At 38.0% G+C, this 19,873-nt stretch overlaps 1 protein-coding gene across 1 annotated transcript; it reads left to right on the forward strand.

Moving 5' to 3' along the window:
* Nucleotides 1-6,726: 6,726 nt before the first annotated feature.
* LOC117305731 lies at nt 6,727-18,389 on the forward strand. Its single transcript, XM_033790609.1, has 8 exons — nt 6,727-7,377; nt 8,044-8,672; nt 9,921-10,248; nt 11,684-11,856; nt 13,703-14,267; nt 14,768-15,393; nt 16,159-16,486; nt 16,752-18,389. The coding sequence occupies exons 1-8, from the start codon at nt 7,029-7,031 to the stop codon at nt 16,952-16,954; spliced, it is 3,201 nt and encodes a 1,066-aa protein (XP_033646500.1). The 5' UTR covers nt 6,727-7,028; the 3' UTR covers nt 16,955-18,389.
* The last annotated feature ends 1,484 nt before the right edge of the window (nt 18,390-19,873 follow it).

A 19,873-nucleotide genomic window follows, 5' to 3' on the forward strand; every position in this document is an offset into this window, starting at 1 on the left:
TTGATTACGAGTAATGGGGAGAGGTTGATAGTATAAAACATTGTGAGAAACAGCTCCCTCTGAAGTGACGTAGTTTACGAGAAAGAAGTAGAGAATTTGAGGTCTCGAAATCAAGCATAAGAGCACACAACTTCGCATGACAAGGGTGTTTTTTCTTTCATTTACTATCTCGCAACTTCGACGACCGATTGAGCTAAAATTTTCACAGGTTTGTTATTTTATGCATTATGTTGAGATACACCAACTGTGAAGACTAGTCTTTGACAATTACCAATAGTGTCCACTGCCTTTAAATCTTCCCGAAATACCACCATGGTCCTGTGTACTGTGTACTCACCTTTAACGGCTGATATTTGCTGTGAATACAATCATGACTTGAGTTCTTTAGGAAAGACACAGTTTGTGCTCGGTGGTTCTGCCCATGTGCCTTTCTGTGGACACAGGTTCGAGGTGGACCGAAGCCTTGCATGTGGATTCGGGTTTTTTTTCCCTGCGTTGGTTTTCCTAATGGGTTTACCTCTGACGTCTAAAACTGAAAGATCTTCACTGTCTTCGCCACAAAAAGTTGGTGGGATGGTTCGATAAGGATGCTTTACCGACTATAATCAGATTCGGACTCATGATCATCTTTACCTACATCATTACAAACTGAACCCAACCCAACCGATGCTTCACGGACGTGTATCACCAACCACTTTATGACACGGAGAAGAAAAAAGAAACACCTATAGAGTACATAGCTCCTAAAGCCATTATCTGAAATGTCAACTCGTTTTTATGGTATCTTTCATCACTCGAGTTGCCTTGAATGCCTCTTAACTTTGTACAATCATTGGACTGAATTCTACTGAGAGGACTCTCTGTCACTGTAGTGGACGTATGGCACATACTAGATAATGAATGTCCCACATTGATGACTGTTGTTGTGATATTGTGATTCTGGTAAATGATAATGGTATGTTTTGTAGTATTGATTTATGGTGTATAATGAGTTTAAAAAACGAGCATCTCTTCAGTGAATTAACAGGTGTTTCTTTGAAGTATTTTAAAGGCAGAATGATCGAGCATAATATTCTTTCTCATTGCCGATTTTGTTGGCCCTTAGGAAAATTCAGAAAAAAAATTGATTGAATAGCTTGAAAAGTCTACACCATGTGTACAAACATGCCCGATTGATGGTGGTATGTTAGATAACTAGGGATCAAGGGCCCATCCAACATGCAGACGTTAAAAAACAAAAATAACTCTCAAAGTTAAACTGGTGACGTCATTGTTATGTCGGCCTGGCTACACATCTTGTTTGCCTTGTCCGGGGAGCACTTTGGAGAGATTTTCTCGAAATCCTTTATTCTTCCTGTTGTGTTAAGAGTTGGTTTGTTGGCTCCTAACAAAAGTGCACCATTACATGTTAATACATTGTGACATGATGCTAGTTTGCTTCAGTGGTTTTGGGACGTTGTTGTGTACAGAGGCATTGATAAGTAGGAAGAAGAATTGTACATATTATTTATCAAAATAAGTAAACATTTATTTTCATAAAAATACTGGTCCTCTAGCTTACATTGATACATGATCCTGTAGATTTTGTATTCCGTTAAAGGATTTAGGTACTTTTTCAAAATGTCCATAGATTAACATTAAACTTACAGGGTTTGAAGATAATGATAGTGGAAAGCTTCCCTTCAAATATTACTTACCGAGGTGCTGTAGTTTTTGAGAAATGAGTAAAACAGTGTCATGAAAATAAACACATCAACAAAAGTAAGTCCCCCCCCCCTAAACAATTCGCCATAACATCGTAAGGTAAAACATTTTACCAATGCAACTAATTAAGAAATAATTCTATGACATGTTTCCTAATTGTTGTGTGAAAATGAAAGATGTCCATGAATTCATGGCTGAATGAGCTCAAATGGAAGAAAAAATTGCTCTTCTCAAAAGTCACAAAGGTTTATCAAATATACAGGTCAGTAACGCCTGTATCCACCACGCCTGCCAATGACCGCCTGGCACCGTCATGGTGTTGGTCAGTCTGGTGACATGGTGCCGCTGTGGGATGGCATTCCTCTGAACTTGCAGAAGATTGGACAGGTGAGCCAGGTTGCTGTTGGCGTTGATGTGGGAATATGCAGATCGCTTCAGCTGGTCCCACAGGGATGGTGTTGAGGTTGGGGGAACTTACCGGCCACACCATTCGCTCGATGCCTTCACCAGCCAGCAAAGCAGTAGCTACCCTGAACCTGAACCCCACACCATGACACTCCCACCACCATAGGCTGTAACTGGTTGAAGACAGCACTCTGCATGTTGCTCTCCAACTCGACACCCATCTCAACACCCGTCTCCGACCGTCAATGTGACTTAGGCAACTTCTCGTCTCATCGCGATCGGTGAACAACGCAATCTTTGTGACTTTTGAGAATGGCAGTTTTTGTCTTCCATTTGAGCTCATTCAGCCATGAATTCATGGACATCTTTCATTTTCATACACCATATAGGAAACATGTCATAGAATTATTTCTTAATTTGTTGTATTGGTAAAATGTTTTGCCTTACGATGTTATGACAAATTGTTTAGGGGGGGGGACTTACTTTTGTTGATGTGTTTACGTTTGTAAATGATTAAAATAATTTTCGTCCCATGAGACGAAAATTATTTTTATGACATTGTTTTACTCATTTCCCAAAAACTACAGCACCTCAGCACGTAATATTTTCAGGGAAGCTGTCTACTATCATTATCTTCAAACTGTGTAAGTTTAGTGTAAATCTGTGGACATTGTGTTTTTTGTCCTACAAAAGTTACATAGACCCTTAAAAAAAAAAGCTGTTAGACAATAAAGGTCTAGTTGGTAAGACACTGTCTAGAATTGCAAAGGTTGGGTTCGAGTCCCACCCGAGTAATATGCCTGGGTTTCATTTAGAGAGAACTATACAGTGCTTACACACCGGTGTAGGCCTATATTGGGTAAAACCAATACTAATATTCTTCATCCCCATGCAAATTTCCATCAATTAAATAAAATGTATTACAAAATAGGGAGACCGCCAATACAGGGCAACATAGCTCAGTTTTGGGGCGCTGGCACGTTATGCCTAAGATCGTTCGGTTCAAAGCCCAATTTGTCTTCGTTCAACCCCACATCTCAATAACTGTTCTTCCAATCTGATTGCGTTAAAGCCATTGAACACTTTCGGTAAACAGTATTGTCCAAGTCCCACACTTCATGTATCACAACTTATATATAAAATAACAAACCTGTGAAAATTTAGGCTCAATCGGTCATCGGAGTCGGGAGGAAATAACGGAAAAACCCACCCTTGGTTTCCGCACGTTTCGCCGTGTCATGACATGTGTTTAAAATAAATCCGTAATCCTCCCTATCGAGAATTGATATTGTTTTAATGTTTTCTCAAAAAGTAAAGCATTTCATGGAATAATATTTCAAGAGAAGTCTTTCACCATTACCTTCTGTAAACCCTGTAAATTATTTGTAAATCTGTGAACTTTTTTTTTTCTGTACCGAAAGTGTCCAATGGCTTTAATGTAAAAACTTCACCACAATTCTAGAAAATACATTTTGGAAAGTAACCCAAATGTTAAGTTTCCACGATACCAGCCACAACTTGTTGCTAATGCATACGTTTAGAATACTCCTCTCTAAAGAGTAACTGGAGACATGACCTCTTTTGACCTCATCAATGGGTACCAATGTAATTACAGCGAACTCCTATGAATCAGTATGAGGTTGAGCGAGGTCGCAGTTATACACCGGTTAGAGTTTTCCTAAGGCCTTTTCCGAATTGGTGCCTACAGCTACGTGACTTCGGCTAGATTTCCACTAGTATAGGAGGTCCAATAACAACACCCTTGGAAACAGTCGTAGCTGTGTAGCCAAACTGTGGCTTTGCGTTATTTTCAATTAAAACTAATTCTGTGACGTCACGCTATTGATGAAAGTGTAGATTATTTTTTACGAATCTACACAGAACTATAGATTCGTTGCGAATCTACTCTTAACTATAGATTTGTTACGAATGTATACTTAGTGTAGATTTGTTACGAATCTACACCTAACTGTAGATTTGTTACGAATCTACACTTTAAACGTCGACATGGCTTCGGGAAGCACGTTTGTTATAACAACATTAACGCAGTAGAGTGTTTAACTTCAAAATAACATAAATAATACGTACCTCACATCACTGCATCTCTTCATCTTATACTTCTCCTTATAACAAGAACAATGTAAAACCACAGTAGCGCATAGCACAATGAACAATTTATTGTCAAGACGGAAAGTTCTGAAGACGAGCAGAGTATACTGTTAGAAACGTCGAGACTACATCGGCTCTTTGCAGAGCAATATACATGGTTGTATACACACGGTTGTATCCGCAAGATTACAATTAATTTATGTTCAGTTTCTTCCTATTTATCCACACCATGCAAAGCACTGTATTTAAGACTGAAACTGCGATAAGACGCATATTCTGATTTAATATTGTCCTTGGTGTGCACTTCTCCAAACACTGAAAAGGTTTTGGTTATAAAGTAATTGTATTGTATAAATAAATGTTTGACGTTTGGAGCCGACCCTGTCGTGTAGAAGTCATCCATCAACGTCTTCCTATTGGTACATGTAGACGTTATGTCAATAAATAAAGCCAAAAACAAAGCCAGTGGTGGTCCATTTCCTTCCCAGCACTATGTAAGAGTAATTACTAAATTGTATAATAATTTGATGTGCCATCCTTAGTTTGTTTCTTTAAGAGGGATAATAAAAACACCCTTTCAGATTGTCTGAATTGTGTGCGATTTGGGGTTTCACCACCGACGTACACCCGATCAGCCAGAAACAAAGTCGTGACCCTCCCCCCCCCCATTGAATTACGGCTGATCATTTCTAAACAGCAGAGGGCGTGTGTGTGTTACTGTGTACTGGCGTTGTGGATTTCCTATACGAGGTCATTACACTTTATACTATGACATTTCTAGACATAAATTAAGTTTCAAAATCTTAAGAGTCAGTTCAAGTAAATATTTGACAAATTTTTGTTTTTTTGTGCTCAAGGTATAAAAATGACTTTGTTTATAATTTTGTGGGTGGAAGGGCCTTGGGGATCTAGTAATCAAAATTGCATGTTCAATTCAAAATATTACCCGTTGTCATGGGTACAGCCCATTTTGTTTTTTTGGACATTTTATAACAATTTTGGGTTCTGAAAAACTCTTTTCAATCTGTAACCATTTTTGGTGGAAACGAACTGGTTACTCTTTGGGGCACAATGGACGAAAACACTTGCAAAGAAAAAAGTACTATTGGTAAATCCTAGTTAGTTTGAAGTTTCTATCCTCCATGTCAAACGAACTTTTCACTTGCCATTTGATACTTAAAGCACAAATGAGGGCTTCAATATGTTATCATGTCATTGATCATCATTTCAGCTCAAGATAACTGTTCAATCGATTTAGTATAGTAAACATTAGCTGATGTGACATTTAAGTTGTCAAGTTATTTGTTGCCATAAAGCCTCCTATTACATGAAGGTATAGTCCTTCTCATGACGACACACTTCTATTATTATGTAAAAAAAAAGGCGTTTTATTGTGTATTTACCAGGTTAAGATTCAATCAGCAGTGAATGAATTTATATGAATGAAATAAAACAGCAATTTTTACTTTCAATCTTCATAAACTTGTTGTGGTTGACTGTGTGCACAATAACTACGAAAACATAACTGTTTGTCCTGTTTATTTACCTCAGACCAAGGACCACCTTCTGTCATGCCCGATAGTGGGCCAGTTTTACTTCCCTGATGATGATCTGATGTAGAGATCTTCACCCATCAGCTTAAGAACATGCCCGAAGGGGATGAGAAAAGTGTAGCTGACACGAAGGAAGAAGAAGAAGGTGATAATAATTGCGATTTTTCTATTACTGTGCATGTCATATAAGTCTATAGACTTGCTTTCAAGTCTAAGGCAGTAGTTATTGTGTCTGTATCAGAGTTGCAAAGTGTACTTTGTCCCTATTATCTTGGTCAACCACACCCCCCTCCCCAACATTATCCACGAGAGGGCGCTAGTTCAGGCAGTACCGTACTGACTATAACGGATAGGCTGAACGCAATTTTGGTTTTTTTTGTACATTAAAATTGTCACTGTCGTATTTTTTTTATCTTCCAAATCGATTCAAAAATGGGGATCCTTGTGAAATAAAATCAGAAACATTTTTGAGGATGGCAATTCAATACTACAAAAAAAATTCAGCCTGAACATTAACTTGACGTCACACTTCGTGTGTTTTGAATTACTTCAGAGATTGCCTTTGAGCCTGCGTCAAGATCCTGACGGTCACGTGGTACGGATGTATCGTTGATCTCGCATTCATTTCGCAGTCAAATTGTGTGTACATCACGGCTACAAATAAAACATCATTATGTGTGTGTAAATGTACTGTGTAACACATGAATATTGTATCCAATGATATTAGTGACTCTGTCAACCATGAAGGTAGAACCAATACCTGACCCCAAAACCTTTAGGATAAAGGACTGGGGACCAGTTTAACTATTACTGTAAACAAAATCACCATCATAGTCTAGACGTGAAAGAACCTACTGTAGGAGTTTCGCACGGATAAAACATTTTAGGGAACCAAATCAACAAACTCAACGTTCAAACATGGCCTTCGTACCTGGCGTAGTTAAGGTCAGCAGCCCGTGTCATAGCAATGTGCTCATTTGACAATCAGAAACAGCGCTGGTAATGAAACAAAACTGTCTACGCCTTGAATTGCGTTCAGCAAGTTGACGAAATCAACAAATGTACAAATTACATCTCACTGCACTCATAATGGAGTGAAGTACATAGGTAATTGAACTTTCCGTGGTGGAAGTTCGATAGTAAGTTTGCGGTAATCATGTAATGATGATCTCTACATGCGTTAGGGTATAGTTCTGAAAAGAACCGTTGGTTTCAACTAGACGAAGTATACTCTGATGGTCTTCTGAAGAAAGCATAATGGAGTCCCTCAGCACCTATTTAAATATCCGGCTTTTGCTGGTATTCGCCTCTACATTTCTTATTGCTGTTTGGTTCTTACGTTGGCGGTCTCTCCACCGTGGTCTACCACCTTCTCCTTGGTACATCCCACTCATTGGAAGCCCACAGCTGTTCAGCTCCTCTATGCATTTAGACCTGACTGAAACTGGGTATAAGTACGGAGGGATGTATACCCTACACGCTGGGTTGATGCCTCTTGTTGTTCTTAGTGATCTGCACGTCATCAAGGAAGCTTTGGGGAAACAAGGGGAGTATTTCAATGACAGAATGGATCTCCAAAGTGCCAGCAAGATACTTAAACTAGAAGGTATTCAAATATTCTTGGTTGATAGTTGTTTTATAGTGAGTTTTTATAGCAAGGGTCCCTTAATAATATTGTAGCAAGGGTTTACATTTGTTTAATGTACCTCGTGTAAAAAGACAACAATTTGTGTTATGTCAAAGGAACAAATCTTAGCCTATAATGTTATGATACATCCCTTTTTAAATGCATGATGGTATTGATCTTCACAGTTTTTCGAACTGGAAATCTGCTTTCAAGGCTAGTCATGTGTTTAATAAAAACTCAAACGAATAGCCATGATATCAATACTACTGAATGTTCGGGTTTGGATATTGATCTTTTTTTTTTCACTTAAAACCATAGTTATTTAAAACTTTACTTTTTGTATCTTAGGCCTGTCACTATTTATATGACAATGGATCAGTAAATGTGAACTGCTCAATAATAAATAAATAAATAATTGTGAAAAAAACCTTGCATGCATTATAATATCGTGGGTTCGTATCCAACCCGAGTAATATGCCTGTGATTTTGTTTTTTTACAAACTCGGGAAAGGAGTATTCGGTGCTTTAATACACCAATACTCATAGCGTGTTTGGGTAAAACCAAAATGAATTTTCCTTATCCCTGATGCAAATTTAACATCTTTTGAAGACATATTTTTGTGCATTTTATTTTGATCCAAACAGGTAGTATACTGTTTTCCAGCGGACGGCAGTGGTCTGCACGCCGCCGTGTTGCTCTCATGTCACTGCGTAACTTCGGCATGGGCAAACGTAGTCTGGAATCATCTATCAATGAGGAAGCAAGGTATCTATGTGATGCTTTGGGCGACCACGAAGGGAAAAATGTTGATCCATTACATCTGATTAACAATGCTGTATCTAATATCATATGTAGTATCAGCTATGGGCAGCGTTATGACTACAACGACCCTGCATTCAAACATCTCTTAGCCAATATGGAAGTCATCTTTAGAGCTTCAGTTATGAGTCTTGTCGTTTGGGGATTCCCACTTATGTCATACTTCAATCACTTCAAGAGATTAAACACGGCCTTGGAGAACCTGGCTGATTTCAGCAAGAAGATGGTGGAAGCACACCGTGTGACCTTCGACCCCGACAACATCCGTGACGTCATTGATGCCTTTATACTTGAGGGCGGGAAGCACAAGGAGGATGATTTGAAGGAGGTGTTTCGGGATGATCTGATCTGGCGAGCGATTCATGATATGTTTGCAGCGGGGACAGATACGACCACTAATACTATGCTGTGGCTTATTATTTTGATGATGGAGTTCCCGCATGTACAAGCTAAGGTAATGTACATCTTTAAAGGCAGTGGACACGATTGGTATTAACTCAAAATAATTATTAGCATAAAACATTTCTTGGTAACGAGGAATGGGTAGAGGTTGATAGTAAAAACAAATTGTGAGAAACGGCTCCCTCTGAAGTAATGTAGTTTTCGAGAAGGAAGTAATTTTCCACGAATTTGATATCGATAGCAGATTTAGAATTTGAGGTCTCGAAATCAAGCATCTGAAAGCACACAACTTCGTGTGACAAGGGTGTTTTTTCTTTCATTATTATTACGCAACTTCGACGACTGATTGAGCTGAAATTTTCACAGGTTTGTTATTGTATGCATATGTTGAGATGCACCAACTGTGAAGGCTAGTCTTTGACAATTACCAATAGTGTCCAGTGTCTTTAATCATTAACCTCTATGAGTTTCTAGTAATGATTTACCTATTGCTCAATCCTGTACCTCGTTTGACCTATGATGAGTTTCTCGATTGTTCAGTGCAACTGAACATTGAATATTTCAATGAAATATCAGATCAACTTTATTTTTACAAGTATATATGTTTGAAGCTTCGCATGGTGTGGATAAATAAGAAGAAAATATGAATAACTAGTATTAGTAGACTTGCGGGTACAACCATGTGTGAATCTCTTTTGTGTGAGTGTTGGCTGTGAAAAGAGCAGAGAATACTGTTCAAAACGCGGAGACCACACTGGCTCTTTTCAAAGCAAACACTCCTACAAAAGAGATGTATCATAAAGTACCAGCAAGTTTACTATTTATTCATAGTTTCTTCCTATGTATTTCGACAGTTCTTCAGAAAGTGAAGACTATGGAAGTTTAGGGTCCATCCGACAGAATATTCCATTACTTACTAAAGCTCTCGTGGATTCGTCTACCTTTTGTAGAGTTTTGTCAGTAATAATACAAAATGTTTTCGTGAAGCTTGCTTCATTCATTCATTCATTTCTTATATTTTTACCACACCCAACGCAAAGACATATGACTTACATTGTAGTATAATGAATAAGGAAAACATATATATGGAAAGTATAACAGGATTCTGGGTGACGATGGAGGTCTCCAAGAAGCATCAGCTTGTTGCTTGAAAAAAAAAAAAAAAAAAAAAAAAACATGTCAGTGACAATGTTCCGCCCGGGTCGTCTAGTTGTTATCAATTTGCCCATTGTCAGTTTGCTCGTCATGTATTTATGCGAATTAAATCATTTTCAGCAATTCTGAACTCCTTACATTACAGGTACAGCAAGAAGTCGATGACGTCATCGGTCAGGCTCGCGTACCGTCGCTGTCCGATCGTCCATCCATGCCATACACAGAGGCAACACTCATGGAGATACAGCGCTACCGAACGGTGGCGCCCTACCTCCCACCGAGGGTGCTATACAGTGATATCAAATTCCGTGGTTTCCATATTCCTAAGGGGACACAGGTTTGGGTGAATCTGTGGACTGTACTTCATGATCCAGCGCACTGGACCAATCCAGAGTGTTTCGACCCAACGCGGTTTCTATCTGAAGATGGCTCACGTGTAATTGTGCCAGACGCCTTCATACCATTTGGAATAGGTAATAGTTTCTTGTTTTAAAGATGGGTGTGGTATTGATCAAAGCAGGTCAGTAACTATACATGAACTAATAAACTATTACAACTGCGAGCCAAAGCAACCAATGCTAAATGTTAAATATAAAATTTTAAAAAATACCTTCCGCCCAGGGCCGAGTTTCTTAAAGCAGTTTGCCGGTAAGCACATTTTTGTGCTTCTGTAGGCAGAAAAATGTGCGTAAGCATTAACGTATTTCACCATGACTCCCAAGTTAGCAGAAATATTCTCGACGCGCATGCACGCTCATCATGGATTTGCATTGTTACATCACTCTTGTGCTAACGGCGGGTTAGCCAGCATTTACCCTGCTTACTGTAGTGTTGTGATAGCTTTATGAGGAAGAAATGTTGCTATTAAGGGACATCTGTAAGCACATAACGGCTGCTTACATGATTTATGAGTTGGCCACAGGTAGTAGTTCAAAAGCAGGACAGTTCCTTTAGAATCTACTCTGCGGTAGTAGAAGGCAATCAAGACAATTTTTGCAAAAGATTATTATCAACGTTGCAAACCAATTTACTGACACCTCACTATGCATACGATGCCTCAAATCTCATATAACTCAGTTCTTGTTCTCATTATGAATAGGGAGACATAGTTGCATTGGGGAGCAACTTGCCATATCTCATATAATCTCATATAACTCAGTTCTTGTTTTCCTTATGAATAGGGAGACGTAGTTGCATTGGGGAGCAACTTACCATATCTCATATAATATCATATAACTCAGTTCTTGTTTTCCTTATGAATAGGGAGACGTAGTTGCATTGGGGAGCAACTTGCCATATCTCATATAATCTCATATAACTCAGTTCTTGTTTGCTTATGAATGGGAGACGTATTTTGCGCTGGGGAGCATTTTGCCATACCTCATAATCTCATGTAGCTCAGTTCTTGTTTTCCTTATGAATGGGGAGACGTATTTGCACTTGGGAGCAACTTGCCATACCTCATAATCTCATATAACTCAGTTCTCGTGTTTCTTATGAATAGGGAGACGTAGTTGCATTGGGGAGCAACTTGCCATATCTCATAGAATCCCATATAACTCAGTTTTTGTTTCCTTATGAATAGGGAGACGTAGTTGCATTGGGGAGCAACTTGCCATATCTCATATAATCTCATATAACTCAGTTCTTGTTTTCCTTATGAATAGGGAGACGTAGTTGCATTGGGGAGCAACTTGCCGTATTATCTCATGCAATCTCATATAACTCAGTTCTTGTTTCCTTATGAATGGGGAAACGTATTTTGCAATGGGGAGCAACTTGCCATACCTCATAATCTCATGTATCTCAGTTCTTGTTTTCCTTGTGAATGGGGAAACGTGTTGCACTTGGAAGCAGGTTGCCACACCTCATAATCTCATGTAACTCAGTTCTTGTTCTCATTATTAGGGAGACGTAGTTGCATTGGGGAGCAACTTGCCAGGATGGAACTCTTCATCTTCTTCACAAACTTCATGCAAAGATTTACCTTCTCACGTGTTGGAGATGACCCCGAAGATCGTCCGGGTATACTCGGTATGACATATGCACCTCAGCCATATAAGACACGAGTTACAAAGCGTTAAAGGCACTAGACAATATTCTAGTCATTAATTTGTCAAAGGCCGGTATTCTTACTTTATGCATCTCAGCATATGCATTAAATAATAAAACTGTGACAATTTGAGCTCAATTATTGGTCAACGAAGTTGCAAGAAAATAATGAAAGAAAAAACACCTTTGTTGCACAAGTTTGTGTGCTTTCAGGTGCATAATGAAATACTTCAGCTGAAGTCTTTTAACAATTGTGAGTGGGAAATTACCTCTTTCTCAAAGCCATACGTAACTTCAGTGGGAGCACTTCTCACAACATTAGATAGACAAGAATATTTGTGTGGAGGCAGGTTGCATTTTCATCCATCCACAGAATCTGACTGAACTTTTTATTATTAACACATGTTTTTTTTTTGAAAATTTGTTACTTGTTTTATAGTTATCAGCCATCGCAGTTATATTTTAGCAGCTTTTAGATTCCCTGTTTTAGTTTAAGCTCGGGAAGAAATTCACCTTTGTTTGCAATTATAAACGTGTATAAACCAGTATAAAGCATTCCTGAACTATTGTCGATGTTTTTTTACGCCTCTAATTTCACAAAATGAAACAGTTTATATTTCTTGATAAGGTGCAGGGGATAATTCTCAGAATATTAGGAAACAAGTAACTGGGTTTGCTAAAATTGATTTACTGCAGCAGGTTGTAATAATCTTTCGAGTTCATTTGTTACTTATTCTTATTCTTATTCTTTATTTGGATATTAAACAATTACAAAACAAGCAGACAGTATGTAAAATAAATAATATAAATACACAAGTAAAAACAAAGCAAGAAAAACAGTAAGGGCAAAGGAAATTACAAAACAACCCTAATGTGGTGGCCAGGATCAACAAAAGTATAATTAAACACTGTAGCTCGAAAGCCTGTTAATCCAGTCACATAGGGAGGCAAACATAATAATATTAAATACTCTCTTTGGGAAAATAATAATAATTAAAATAAATATAAATAATCTGCATACACAAGCATAACTAAAAATAACAAAACCAAAATCAAACTCCAGAAATTAGACAAGCAAATAAATAAATAAATAAATAAATAGTAAATTAAAAATATATAAATCCTAAATCATTTAAAAATTTACCCAGTCAGTTTCCCTTGTGGTTTATTATTTGATATATAATATATACATTTATATACAAAAAGTATTCATAAATAAATGAATACATAATTAGAAAAGTACATGTAAAAAGAAATAACAAATATTTCCCAACACAAGTCTTTGATATAAATTAGTGCCAATTGCGAAAGTTTGATCCTGTGAACTTTGTACAAAATAATAACTAAGCGACATAACTACAACTTGAGTTCACATAATGCAGGCCTAATTAACGCATTGGGACAACAGTTGTAATCTACTACAACAAATCTGGAGAGCTCGAGGTGCACTACAATTTCCGATGTTTTCGGTTTTAATTTTTTTTCAGTTGGCTGAATAAATAGTTCTAATTATAATTATAATAATTATAATATCGTCACTTATTAGGGGAGAGTGCTCTTTTGCAAAAAAAGGATACAATTTTATTTGTCTGAACACGCATTTGACCCCTCATCAGAAACTTGTGTATGTTTGCTTGGCATGTTGGCATCTGCGATGGTTGTATGTGCTGTATGTATATATAGCTATAATTCAACCAAAAAGGTTGATTTTAAGATGCCTCAGTCGAAGTCCGTGTTCATTCAATGGGAGGTTTGTGTACGGTCCGTGTGCCGTTGTGTACGTCAAACCAGCATTGATCGTGACTGTAGTATAAATACATAGGACACCAAAGTACCTCTGGGAGGACCTTGTTTTGCTCCCATCAATTCAAATAGTGCATTGGTCCATACATCAAATCCCCTTGTGCTGGGGACATCGACAGAGGTCTACGAACTGTGTTCTTTCACACACACACACAGACACCCCGGCTAACCTTTTTATCAGAGAAAAACAGTACTTTCCACAAACGCGTTGACTTTATCAGGGAATACAGCAATCTCGTATTAAGTACAGATATGTATCTCAACTTCTCTTTACCAGTAAGTACTTTCACTGGTATTTTGCAATATGGTGAACTTCTACCATATGCACTGGTATTTATAACCACTTATCTACTAGTCTCGTCATTTATAAATCAACCTGGCCGTACGTCTACACTACCTCCGGGACCATGGCATATGCCATTCATTGGAAGCTTTCAGTTATTCACCACGGCATCTCATATTGAAGTGACTAAGCTGTGCAGCAGGTTCGGCAAGATGTTCACACTGTACATAGGATCTGATCCTCTGATTGTGTTGAATGACTTGCATGTGATTAAAGATGCACTCGTGAAACACGCTGATGTTTTCTCTGATCGAGCATCATTCAAACCGATTGAAAGAACCGTCAAAATTAAAGGTAATGAAATCCCGAATGCTGATGTAACATCCGTATGATAGCTAAATAAGGTTTACTTGGTTTTAAAAACTATAAGTAGTGGTAATCACGAATGCTCATGTAACGGTCGTTGGGATGGTAGCTACAATGTTTATTATTTTGTTTTACCCTTACTCCGATGTGTGTAGTCACTGTATAATCAGAACTTCCCCGAGTTCTGTGAACAAAATCACAGGCATATTACTCGGGTGGTATTCCAACCCACCCTGCAAATCTAGAGCAGATGTCATACCAACATACCTATTTAGTTTGCCTATTTGTAGTCCAATTTGAAGTTAGCATTTTAATTTCACCATAGACTAGTACTGGGTACCTAATGAAACAAAATGATGTACTGGTTTCTATCTGGGCTCCAAACCTGTACTGGTATAAACATTTAAAAGATAAAATGACTTTATATCATGCTGATATTCTACAAAAGAGTTAGTTTTTATGTGATACTAATATTGTTTGTTTCGCAGGAAGTTTAGTCTTTGAGAATGGCACTGCATGGAAAGCAAGACGCTGCGTTGTGTTGAAAGCCTTACACGATCTTACCGGTAACCAGGGTAATCTGCAACAAGACATCAACAAAGAAGTTGGTTTTATTTGTCAAGAAATTGAAAAATTGAACGGACAACCCTTCGATCCATCCAGTTTGATATCAATAGCTGCATCCAACATTATTTGCTCTATGAGTTACGGTCGACGTTTCAGCTATGATAATCAGAACTTCAAAAAAATATTGACCAACATCGACAAGGTTCTACATTGCTCCTTCGTTGAAACATTCCTAAGAACCATTCCGATCATCTCATCACTCCCAGGCATTAATGGATTCCGTAAAGCAATGGCAGAGATTCTGGATTTTAATCTAGATATTGTTAAAGAACATAAAGCAACGTTTAAGTCAGGAGTCACCCGTGACGTCATAGACGCCATGTTGATTGAGGCACAGAAGGAGCAGGAAGGCACCGAGTTAGTGTTCGCTGATGAATTAATAGCAAGGTCATTATTTGACTTTTTCGGTGCTGGGACAGATACGACTATAAACACTTTACGCTGGGCGTTGCTATTGATAACACAGTCCCCCAACATCCAAGCCAAGGTGGGTAGCTTCTTAGTTTAATATGTTTAGTACACTGCCATTATATGACATTTTTCTGAAAAGTAAAACATTTTTGTTCGTTTATATATATATATATTTTTGGTGAAGCTACTGATGCAATTTTGTCTTTATCTGAAACATGACTTCAAACAGCAATTGCTACAAAGTCAGTGCGTGGTGTTGGCTGTATTAGAAACCCTATATTTAGAGAGCCATTTGTGTCCCAAAACATAGGCGAACACAGGGTGTCAGACTAGTCTGCTTGTTTGGGTTGCGCTGCATTTCGACCGAACATGGCGTCCATTATTAAAGACGTGGCCAAAGAGAACTGGCCTCTCCATGTCGCAACTCTCTGAATAATGTCTAAGCTTTTTATGGGCCCAATTTCAAAGAGCTGCTTAAGCACAAAATATTGCTTAAGAACAAATTTCTGCTGAGCAGTATACATTTATACGCAGGATACCAGACTGCACAAGCCACATGGTAAATTGGTAACCATCTGGTAATCATAATGTTGTTGTACTTATAGCTTATTTTGTGCTTTTATGCAGCTCTCGGCCCAGCTATATACACAAAACCCCCTCCTGTGACGCACTTAAAAGACTGTTCAAGTCGGGTGCAAGATCTAAGATCATTTTGGAAATCCCTGACGGGTTGGCTGCCTGTTATGAAGCAAACCTTAAGTTGCTCTCATACCGGTAGACCATTAAACATGACGTTATACACTGAACCAGTTGTTTATTTTTTTTTTTTTTTATGATACAGGTGCAGCAAGAGATTGATGACATCATAGTTGGGAGTAAAACCCCATCCATGGACGATCAGCGCTCAATGCCGTTCACAATGGCCACTATAATGGAGATTCAACGTTACAGGGTAGCTTCACCGTTCGTACCACCACGATGTACAAACCAAGATGTTAACATTCAAGGCACCCATATCCCAAAAGGTACCCAGATATGGGTGAATCTGTGGGCGGTGTTACACGACCCCATGTTATGGGTAAACCCAGGATCTTTTGACCCTACTCGATTTCTAGCAGATAATGGGAAGCGTGTGGTTGTGCCTGAGGCATTCATACCTTTCGGAGCAGGTTCGTAATTTGAATTTTTGTTGGTGCTTCTGTTTAAATGTCCCCTTTTACGCAATAGAAATTAGGCCGGTGTTGCATTGTACACTGCCCTCTCCCCAAATCGGCGATTTGTGTATAAGTTTCGTGTAATAGTGCCCTCTTTTGAATCAACTTCATTCAGCCCATGGGCAGTTGCTTATTGGGCTGCATAATTTCAAATGGTGTTTATAGTATCCTGTATTTATTTAATTCCCTTTTGTCTCATTTTTTCTTCTTACTTCTGCAGGTCGTCGAATCTGCCTTGGGAAAAAGCTATCAAGTATGCAGATATTCATCTTCTTCACTAATATTTTGCAGAAGTTTACTTTATCCTGGCCTTCGCAAGCTGGTCAACCCGACCTCCGCGGTGAACTTGGTCTTACATTGGCGCCAACGAGCTACACTATTCGTGCTCAAAGTAGACTCAGTCAAAAACCTATAGGTTCCTAGACTGGTCCCCTGTCTTAAAGACAGGTGTTGGTTTTATACAGACCCAGTGGACGGATTCATTGGATACAATGGTTTTATTGGATGAATGTGCAGTGACGTATATAAAGCTTCCCGTAGTGTTTTGATTGGTCCGAGTTGATGTTTGTCATCAATTGCAGTTTTAGTCGTCTGCATGCAGCGTGCGTAATGTTTATGTGTAACTGTGAACATAATATGCATGTAATTTTGTTTGTACATGTGAGTTTGTATACACATTGTTAGCTGTTTATACATATGTGTACATATGGACACGTGTGTGCATATGTACACATGTATACATGTACGTAGGATTTGACTAAAAATCTCCACATGAAATGAATGCGAGGTCAAACGTGATTTTGGAACGGGATTGACTAGTCTCATGGCTGGTATCCGGCGTAATTTATTTTAGCCTAGAATTAATACGTCGTGTGTTTAGGCTACCAATGACTCTTTTTGTGCTATTTCCCGACGTTTCCAAATGGCTCAATTCCACCTACAAATGGCGCACCGGATAGTGGGCAAAGCTGTGTGTTGAGTGAGTGTGACGCCATTTTCGGTCCAAATGTAACACAACCATGCGGCCATGTATTGAATGGGAAGTGACTTCTTATTTTCGAAGTTTCAAAACTGAAAACTTACGTATAGTCTCTCACCTGTGCCCAAAGTATGCTGATTATGCAGAAAATTGCTTGACACATTAATTTCTGCAAAGCATTTAATTAGAGGGATACATTGTACTTGTCATGATGTCCGTATCCGTGGCACGCCTAAAGTTTCGCTACTTCCTGCTCAAAAGCTGGCCTATGTTTTTGTGTAATTTTACAAACAATCACAATTTCCAATGTTTTAATTCATTTATTTTGTATGACCATTATTCCAAAGCACTGCGGAGCTCTACCTTGTCATTAGAACGTTAATTACGGAACAGGCGCCATTTCAGTGGGCAAAGTTTTTGTTTTAGCATTGAAAGCAAATGCTCATTGACTGAATTGATATATTGTTGCATTGAAATATCTGCTTACTAAAATGGCGTCCCATGCACATACAGCTTGCAACTTACGATCTTTGATAAAGATCATAGGCTTGCTCATGTTGAATTAAACACGGTGAATTAAAGTACGTCGTGCATCATGCAAATAAAATAAGACTTTACAAATACAAAGCAAACCTTTAAAAAAATACAACAGCTATGCATACATATCAGAAAATTAAATTATTGTTTGTTTGCGCTGTATGCTTTTTAACTTTATACTATTTTCGTTGTCATCAGCTTAAGCTGAAAACATTTGAAGGAACATTACAGAATTGGTTTTGCAAAAACAGTTCTGACAGTGTTAGCAATTTATGTAATCCACCATATACATAAACTGACAAACCTGTTGAAGTTTGACAAGAAAATAGGGTCACAAGAAAATAGTTTAAAACTGATCACACATTTTGCATGACATCGATTAAAAAAATATATATTAAAACGCTCACTGGGCTATAAACTCCAAACGGGAATGTAGTTTTATTTATTTTTCATCAAATATGAAATTTCAGACATAAATATTTCAAGGGACGGGTTCCACTATCATCATCACCAGACCGTGTAAATCTGTGATCTTAAACGAGTTTTCTTATACCAATTCTGTAAAGCTAGTGAACAGTAGCCACATTTAAAAACAGTTAAGACAATAAATACATTTTGTTCTATACACTGTAGTCAAGAGTGGCTTAAATATACGCCCCTAGGGCCATATAAGAACCGAGTATATATTATTAAAGGCACTGTAGACGTTTGGTAATTGTCAAAGACCAGTGTTCTCACTTGGTGTATCCCATCATACGCATAAAATAACAAGCCTGTGAAAAATTGGGCTCAATCGGTCATCGAAGTTGCGAGAAAATGATGAAAGAGAAAACACCCTTGTTGGACGAATTTGTGAGCTTTCAGATAGAAATAAAAGATTTCTAGCAATAAGTCTTTTATTATTTTAGTGAGAAATTACCCCTTTCTAAAATCAGAGGGAGTCGTTTCCCACAATGTTTTATACTATCAACGGCTCCCCAATGCTCGTTACCAAGTAAGATTTTTAAGTTAATATTTGTTTTGAGTAATTACCAAACGTGTACCTTCCCTTTAAACATATGCAATGATCGCTTTCATTCGGACGTGATTGCGATTGGGCTTTCTAACGAATAAACATCCTCTTCCCAGGTGTTAATTTGGATTCAATGTATTATTAAACAAATTGAAATTGTATTTATAACATACTTATTTTCAAGATTTTGGCATAAACCGAATAGAAAATATGAATTTTATTTCATAGAGAAATATAGTCTTCGTTTGAGTGGTTTTATCGTTTTCAATGCGCGAAACTTACACATTATTCACGTAGGCCCTACGCCATTATCGGTCCAAATAAAACACAACGTAGTATGCGGCCATGTATCGAAGGTGACTTTTTGTTTAAGTTTCAAAACTGAAAACTGATGAAGTCTCTCATCTGGGCCCAATTAATGCTGCTTATGCAGAAAATTGCTTGACAAATTTCTGCTAAGCATACATAACTTGCTACTTCCAGCTCAAAAGCCGGCCTATGCTTGTGTGTAATTTTACAAACAATCCAATGTTTCCAATGTTTTAATTGATTTCATGTTTTAAGCCATTTCAGTTACCAAATGTTTTGTTGACAGTGCATTGATCTATTTGTTTCATTGAAAGATCTGCCTACTAAAATGGCGTCCCGTGCACGTTCTGCCTACAGCTTACAATCTTTGATAAAAATCATATGCTTGCTCAATAGATTAAACAAAGTACGTCATGCAGCGTACAAATAAAATAAGACTCTACAAATACAAAGCAAACCTCTTAAAAAATGCATCAAATATTTAGGCTTACAATAAACAAATTTG

Source organism: Asterias rubens, unplaced genomic scaffold (assembly GCF_902459465.1).
Source record: "Asterias rubens unplaced genomic scaffold, eAstRub1.3, whole genome shotgun sequence".
In the NCBI taxonomy this organism is placed as follows: Eukaryota; Metazoa; Echinodermata; class Asteroidea; order Forcipulatida; family Asteriidae; genus Asterias; species Asterias rubens.